This window comes from Nothoprocta perdicaria, unplaced genomic scaffold (genome assembly GCF_003342845.1).
Source record: "Nothoprocta perdicaria isolate Ctin4 unplaced genomic scaffold, notPer1 scaffold_450, whole genome shotgun sequence".
NCBI classification, from domain to species: Eukaryota; Metazoa; Chordata; class Aves; order Tinamiformes; family Tinamidae; genus Nothoprocta; species Nothoprocta perdicaria.
In genome coordinates, this window is record NW_020455700.1 from 217,295 (window position 1) to 225,006 (window position 7,712).

The 7,712-nt window shown below is 68.1% G+C and overlaps 1 protein-coding gene across 1 annotated transcript in view; it reads left to right on the forward strand.

Annotated features, from left to right (window-relative positions):
• ZNF687 (zinc finger protein 687) overlaps positions 1-5,742 on the forward strand; it is a 6,187-nt gene extending 445 nt beyond the window's left edge. The window contains exons 1-8 of the mRNA XM_026046642.1: positions 1-1,763; positions 2,520-2,698; positions 2,800-2,976; positions 3,287-3,449; positions 3,611-3,913; positions 4,202-4,314; positions 4,599-4,740; positions 5,158-5,742. The exon at positions 1-1,763 is cut by the window's left edge and continues 445 nt beyond it. Of these exons, the coding sequence (XP_025902427.1) occupies positions 1-1,763; positions 2,520-2,698; positions 2,800-2,976; positions 3,287-3,449; positions 3,611-3,913; positions 4,202-4,314; positions 4,599-4,740; positions 5,158-5,634 (3,317 nt within the window). The 3' untranslated portion in view covers positions 5,635-5,742. The remainder of the gene's footprint in view (positions 1,764-2,519; positions 2,699-2,799; positions 2,977-3,286; positions 3,450-3,610; positions 3,914-4,201; positions 4,315-4,598; positions 4,741-5,157) is intronic.
• Positions 5,743-7,712: the final 1,970 nt, after the last annotated feature.

A 7,712-nucleotide genomic window follows, 5' to 3' on the forward strand; every position in this document is an offset into this window, starting at 1 on the left:
AGGGCCCCAAGGCCCTCGATATCTTCTCCCATTTCAGCCCCGAGCCCAACGAAGACGCCGGCGCCAACCTCATCGACCGGGCCCGCGAGTGCAAGGCGAAGGACAAAGGGCTGTCGGTGCCGCCGCTSGCGCCGTCGCCGCCGCTGGGCTGCAAGGAGCCCGCGGGGGAGAGCGCCGAGCAGGCGGCCTTCGCGCAGCCCTTCGAGGGCGGCCAGCCCGGCGGCGCCGCGCCGTCGCCGGCGGCCGTGCCCTGCGTCAAGAAGGAGGAGCCCGACTCGGAAGAGGCGGCGCGGGGAGGCAGCCCCTTGGGGCACCTCAAATCCGTCACCGTGCGATACTCCACGGACGACTCTCCCATCGCGGCCTGGCCCGAGCCCGGCGGCCTCGCCGAGGACAAGGCCTCGCCCCGGGAGCCCTTCTTCAAGGCGGCCTCCCCCGCGGCGCCCAGCCCCAGGCTGCCCCCTTCTCCCAAGGCCCTGGGCGACGTCCCGCTCAAAGAGGAGCGGGAAGCCCTGGAGAAGCCCGTGGGCAGCCCGCCGAGTATGTCCAGCGCGGAGGARGAGGAGGAGGAGGAGGAGGAGGAAGACAACAACGACTCGCCTTCCTCCAATTCCTCGCGGCCCCTCAAGGTGCGGATTAAGACCATCAAGACGTCGTGCGGCAGCATCACCAGGACGGTGACCAGGATCTCCTCGGACTCCGAGCCCGGCTCCGCCAAGGGCCCCGCCGAGCAGAGCTCTCAGGAGGCCTCCCTGGAGGCCGCGGCGGACAAGGAGGATGGAATGGGGCTGGATATGGCCAAGGAGAAACTGGAGCTCTCCAGCCCCCTGAAGACCACGGAGGGCCCCAAAATCGTCAGYGTTCAGCTGGGAAACGGCACGAAGCTCAAGGGCACCGTGCTGCCCGTGTCCACCATCCAGAGCGCCAGCAGCGCCATGCTCATCGCGGCCAGCGTGGCGCAGCAGAAGTCCGTGGTGCTGCCGGCCAAGGCGGGCAAAGCCGTGGCCAAGAACATCCTCAACCTGGTGCCGCAGGCGCTGCCCAAGGCGGAGGCGCGGGGCGGCGCGGCGCCCGCCGCCAACCAGAAGCTCAACGGCACCACGGTGGTCATGGTGCAGCCGCAGAAGCCGTCGCCGCCGCTGGCGGGCACCGTCATCTCGCGGAGCCAGTCGAGCCTGGTGGAGGCTTTCAACAAGATCCTCAACAGCAAGAACCTGCTGCCCACCTACAAGCCCAACCTGAACCCGCCGGCCGACGCCAGCCTCTCGCTGCCGCCCTTCGGCTACCGCTGCCTCGAGTGCGGCGACTCCTTCGCGCTGGAGAAGAGCCTGGCGCGCCACTACGACCGGCGCAGCATGCGCATCGAGGTCACCTGCAACCACTGCACCAAGCGCCTCGTCTTCTTCAACAAGTGCAGCCTGCTGCTGCACGCGCGCGAGCACAAGGACAAGGGCCTCGTCATGCAGTGCTCCCACCTCGTCATGCGGCCCATCGCGCTCGACCAGATGATCGGGCAGCCGGACATCACCCCGCTGGTGTCGGTGACCTCCCTGGCCGCCGCCAAGGTGCCCGCCGTGGCTCAGGACGCGCTGGCCGCGGCCAACGGGCTCCAGGAGCTGCCCATCCTGCCGCTGAGCGGCGGCGCGGAGCAGGGCAGCTACAGCTGCTTCCGCTGCCTCGAGTGCAAGGAGCAGTGCAAGGACAAGGCCGGGCTGGCGGCGCACTTCCAGCAGGCGGGCGCCGCGGGCACGGCGAGCAGCACGGTACGTGGGCGCCCGCTCCCGCCTGCGTCCCCGGGCGAGTCCCTCCTGCGTGTTTTCCGCCTGGAAAACCGCGCGGCTTTGGGCTGGAAGCTGCAGCGTGGGGCCGGTGGGAGGTGCCGACGCTGAGCTGGGGACAGGCGGGGCCTGGGGACAGCCGAGCGCGAGGGGAAGGCGTCCTCGCTGCCCTCCCTGCTGGTGGGAAAGCGCTGCAGGAGGGAGGTTCCTTGAGGAAGCGCCCGAGGAAGCGGAGCTGCGGCCGCCGCTTCCTCTTTGGCGGAATCGCAAAGGGAACCCGGAGAAGGGGAAAGGCGCAAAAGSGGTTTTAGGGGCCCAGCTGAGATCCAGTTCCCCCCCAAAACGGCTGCTGTAGACCAGGCTGGCCTCCCCAAGCCCCAAAGCGGGACATGGGAAGCACCGTYTCAACATGCAAGCACCTCCGCGCATCCCCTCTCCTGACGTTGCGATCCCTTAAAACAGAGGCCCGGGATTTTTTCCGCGTGGGGAGGGATGGGGGGACGTTGGCAGCCAAGCAGCCGGCCYCTGGGCACCCTCAGCAGGGTGACAGGAGGCACCCAGCTCTGCAGCACAGCCCAGCAGGCCCCCGAGCTGGTGCCTGCGGCTGCCCCCTCAGACCAGCCCTCGGAGGCAGGAGGGTGCAGGTGGTTTGGGGCGCCGGCTGTCCCCGGTGCCCTTGGCCAAGGCTCCYGCGGGCACGTTGCCCACCTCCTGACGCGCTTCTCCCCGCCGCCCGGCCAGGTCTGCACGACGTGCCCCATGATCGTGTCGAACCGCTGCAGCTTCAGCGCGCACCAGCGCATGCACAAGAACCGGCCTCCCCACGTGTGCCCCGAGTGCGGCGGCAACTTCCTGCTGGCCAACTTCGAGACGCACCTCAAGGAGGCCTGCCTGCACTTCTCGCGCCGCGTCGGCTACAGGTAGGGCGCCGGGATTCGCCCCGCGAGCCGGGAGAGATGCCTGGGAGAAGGGAATCCCGCTCCGAGGTCCCCGGCGGCCTCACGCTCGCCTCCTTCCGCAGGTGCCCCAGCTGCGCCGTGGTGTTCGGCGGCGTCAACTCCATCAAGTCGCACATCCAGACGTCGCACTGCGAGGTGTTCCACAAGTGCCCCATCTGCCCCATGGCGTTCAAGTCGGCGCCCAGCGCCCACGCGCACGTCTACACGCAGCACCCCGGCTTCAGCAACCAGCAGTCCAAGTGAGCCCGTGTGGTGGGGCGTCCTCCCGGAGGAAATCTCCCGGGAAATGAGGGCGCCGGAGCGTCGCTCCTGTTTAACCTGGGAGAGAGGGGATCGTGTCGGCGTGTCTTGGTTTGGAGGGTGCCAGAGCGCTGGACCGGGCTGGTTGTGGAGTCTCCCTCGTTGGAGCTGCTCCAAAGCCACCTGGACGTGGTCCTGGGCGATGTGCTGGGACAAGGAGATCCGCCCTCGCTGACAGGGACCCTCCAAGCGCTCCGTGCTGCCCCTGTGCGCGGCGCTGACTCTCTTTGGCCTCCGTTGCTCCCACAGGATGATCTACAAGTGTGCCATGTGCGACACGGTGTTCACCCACAAGCCCCTGCTCTCCTCCCACTTCGACCAGCATCTCCTCAACCAGCGCGTGAGCGTCTTCAAGTGTCCCGACTGCCCGCTGCTCTTCGCCCAGAAACGCACCATGCTGGAGCACCTCAAGGTGACGCTGCGGCCCAGCCCACCCTCCGCTCTCCCTGGGGTTCCTCTTCCCACCCTTGAGGAACCCAAGGCCCTGGGTTTTGGGGAGCTGGGGCTATCGGGGGGGGTTGTGCTGGGCCAACTCCCAGCCTCGATGAACATCCAACACTCCTGTCTTTCCAGAACACTCATCAGCCCCAGAAGCCCAAGGAAGACCTGGCGAAGAAGGCGGCCGTGCTGCTCACGCCGAAGCAGGAGCCGGTCGAAACGCCCGTGTCCAAGATTTCGGAGGAGTCCTCGTCCTCCACGGAGGAGGACGAGCCTCCGAGCTCTCCGGAGCTGCGCAAGACGAAGCGAAGCCGCTTCCAGCGCAAGACGGACCCCGCCAGCAAGTCCAAGGGCAGCGGCTGGACGTGCGGCGTCTGCCACTCGTGGTTCCCGGAGCGCGACGAGTACGTCTCCCACATGAAGAAGGATCACGGCAAGGTGAGGAGGAGGCCGGTTCTCTTGGGAATGTGGGGGGGCAATATTTATTTGCACGGGCTGCCCCCGTCCGCACGTTCCTTCTCCCCAGCTGTGAATTTAAGGGGCTCTCGGTGTTTTGGGCCACGRAGGAGCAGGGACGTTCCCTGTCCCGGGGAGCAGCAATGCAGATGCTCCCAAAGGAGAGGGAGCGCGGGGCGGTGCCGAGCCCCCGTGTCCGTCCCGGAGCGGCCCAGTGGAGGTGCCGGCTCTGGGCGCCGCTCACCCGCTCCCTGCCTCYGCTCCCTGCAGTCGGTGAAGAAGTTCCCGTGCCGCCTGTGCGAGCGCTCCTTCTGCTCCGCTCCCAGCCTCCGCAGACACGTGCGAGTGAACCACGAAGGCATCAAGCGCGTCTACCCCTGCCGGTACCCCGTCACCCCCAGGCTTTGCCTGGGAAAAGGGGGCTTGTTTTKGGGGGAAGGGGGCTTTGCTTTCCTTCCACCAAGGCGCCTGGGGTGAAACTGCGGGTGGTTGAAGCCAACGGGGAGGGCACAGCACCCAGGTCCTGCCTGCGAGCGGGCATTTAGCTTAAGAACAGGAGGGGAGGGAGRCAGCGGGAGGGAGGGCTTTGTATCCCGTAAGGAATGCCGGACGGGCGCCGGGCTTCGGGAGCGTCCTCGCTGCAGCCGCTGCCGCTCGGGCCCCGCAGGTACTGCACGGAGGGCAAGCGGACCTTCAGCAGCCGCCTCATCCTGGAGAAGCACATCCAGGTGCGGCACGGCATCAAGGTGACCGACCAGGCCAAGAGCCAGGAGGTGGTGATCGCCCGCATCGGCACCGGCGCCGCGCAGGTAGGAGCCTCCCCGGTGCCCGGGGCGCTCCGCRAGCCCTCATCCAGCGTCGCTGCTGCCGTGGCCGGAGCTGGCGGCTCCCTCCGGCCCCAGCGACACGGGCTCCGTCCCAGGACTTCGGGGACCCGGTCCCAAGGACTTGTTGGGCTCTTCCAGGGCAGCCAGGCTCGATGAGTCCGGCTGGGATCAGGGTGGCCGGAGCGGGACAAAGCTGCCAAAGTTGCATCGTTCAATTGGGGTGGTCCCAGAGCTGTCCCCAGGGGCAAAAAGGGCGACGCTGGCAGCCCCRGGGCACCGGGGCACTTGCCCCGTTGGGCCTTTTCTCGGAGCAAAAACCAGGAGCCTGTGGGGAAGCTCCGGAGCCGTTTGGGCTGCCGGGAGCTGCCGGGATTCAGCCTCTCCCGCCCTTTCCCGCAGGTGTCCGGCCGCAAGCGGAAGGCGTCGTCGGACGAGGGCGACTCGTGCAGCGAGGAGCCCGACAGCACCACGCCGCCCGCCAAGACGCCCAAGGGCGAGCGCAAGGCGCCCTTCCGCTGCCGCAAGTGCGGCTACGTGGCCAGCAGCGCGGCCGACTTCCAGGAGCACATCCCGCAGCACCGCACGGACGAGAGCGCCCAGCAGTGCCGCGAGTGCGGCCTCTGCTTCACCTCGCAGGTCTCGCTCAACCGCCACCGCTTCATCAGCCACAAGAAGAAGAAGGGGGCGGCGGGCGAGGCGGAGGAGCCGGCGCCGCGGAGCCCGCGCGAGGCCGGCGCGCCGCCCGCCGCCGACGGCAGCCTCGCCTGCACCGTGTGCGGCCGCGGCTTCGACAGCCAGCTCAACCTCAAGACGCACTTCCGCACGCACGGCATGGCCTTCATCCGCGCGCGGCAGAACGCCAGCCCCGAGAACTAGCGCCCGCGCGGAGCGCCCCGGGCTCCCCATCGCCCTCGGAAGCGGAGAGCCGGAGCCCGGCTCGCGCCCGCAGCCGCTCGGCTGATGCCCCGCGTTGGGAAGCAGAGCYGGGCGCCCGGCTCGTGCCCTGCGCTCCGGCTCCCGCATGCGCCCGGCTAATGGCCCTGCCCATCCGGGCGCCTCCTCTCCCCGGCTCGTGAGCAAGAACGGGGCAAATTGGAGGTTTTTTGGCTGCCGCCTTTTCTTCTCCAGCCAAGGGCAGGGTCCGGACTCGCTGCCCTGCCCGGGGGGAGCTCGACCGTGGAAGCCAAGTTTGTCCCTCCGCTCCGTCGGGCGGGATGAGGCCGGCAGAAGGGAACCCCCCGGCCCGGGGCTGCCGTTTGCAACCGTAAGTCCTGGCCTCTTCCATCGGGACTGCTGCATCGCCCGCTCTCCCGGGAGCCGCCTTGGGAATCCTGCTGAGGCCGCCGGGTCGGGCAGGAGGGACGTGTCCGTCGAGCCCCCGGCCGCCGCCGCCTCGGGTTTTTCTTCCTTCTTGTCCTCTCTCCCGTTGCTGATTTTTTGTATTTGGCCGGTGCCGCGCRGAGGAAACGCGACGCTCATCCCGGCCCGGCGCCCGCCCGAGAAGCCGCCGCACATCCCGGCGGCCCGGCGGGGAGGGGAGAGGGCCGGGGCTCCCCAGGGGCACCCTTCCCAGCCGCTATTCCCAAGGGAAGCTGCTGTCACCCAGGGGCCCCCCCGGGCCTCGGCCTTCCCTGCTCCCCCTCCTCCCCCTCCTCCTCCTCGCAACCCCGCAGCACCGGAGGAGCCCGGAGCCTCCCGGCCCTTTTCCCCACGTTTGGGGGGAAAACGGCCCAAACCAGCAACAAAACCCACCCCCAAAAGACACTTTTCTCCCCGTTCCTGTTTGTTTAGCGCCTGTGCTTGGGGTAGGGTGTTCGTGTGAGTCATTATTGCCGTAACTTAACGGGGGGGGCTCCTCCTTGCATTGTGAATAACCTCTAACCCGCCGTGTAAAGCTGTACCATACACTAAAGGCACCGAAACGAAACCAGCCGCTCTCCTCGTTTGGGTTTTGTTCTTTCCCCCGGCCCGGCCCCGCTTTGCTGGCGCTGGGGGGGCTTCTTAAGGGCAGAGCAGGGCGGCTTTCGGCCTCCCRCCCTGCAAGCGGAGGCCGGGAGGCTGTTTGGAAAAGGAGGCCGGAGGAGAAGAGCGAGCGGCTCCGCGGGCCGCTGTACACGACGTCTCGGCGCAGAGCAGCCCCCGCCGCTCCTCCGCGTTTGAGGAGGAAACGAAACCCGGGGGCTCGGGGAGCTCTTGGGGTTCAAGCACTTCAGTGCCTTGAGCTGGACTTGTGCTAAGGGGCGGCCTGGGGGGGAAAGGGGGCTCATTTGGGGAGGGGGCCGCGTCCGCCCCGCTCCCGCCCCACGGCACTGCGCGAGGCTCTCAGGTATCCTTTATTCTTGTAGTCACGCCGCGATTCATTAAAACTTCTAGTGGTTTCAGCCCTGCTGTGCCCTGTGCTCCTTGGCCCCGCGCGGGTGTCCTGGCGGGGGGGACACCTCGGCGGCGCCCCCGGCCCGCACACCAGCGCTTTAAAGGAATTCTCCTTTTTTTTAATGCTGCCTGCTGGACAGGACGAGTCGCTRGTGCTGAGGAGAGCCCAAGGAGGCGGGGGGTGGGGGTACAAAGGCAGCCCCCCGCCCGTGTCCCTCACCCTGGCCCCTGGGCTGCTCCACGCCCCGGGGGGCCGCCCCAGCCCTGCGAAGGGAGGCCAGGAATTATTGCAAAAAGGGGGGAAAAAAACGACCCCCACCCGCTGCCCGGGGGGCCCCGAACGCGCCGCGGGGCCGGGGGCGCCAGGGCAGMGGGCCCGGGAGGAGGAGGACGAGGAGGGGGAGGAAGGCAGCAGCCAGGCCCCGGTCCCCCGCTCCCCCCAGCCTAACACTGCGCGGCGGCACCTCCACGGGCCCCCTCCCCACCAGCAGTTCCCACATGATCCTTTCCTGCTTCCAGCTCTTTCCACGAGGGTTTCTTCTCTCTCTCCTCGCTCCTCTAATTTTTGCCTTTTTTTTTTT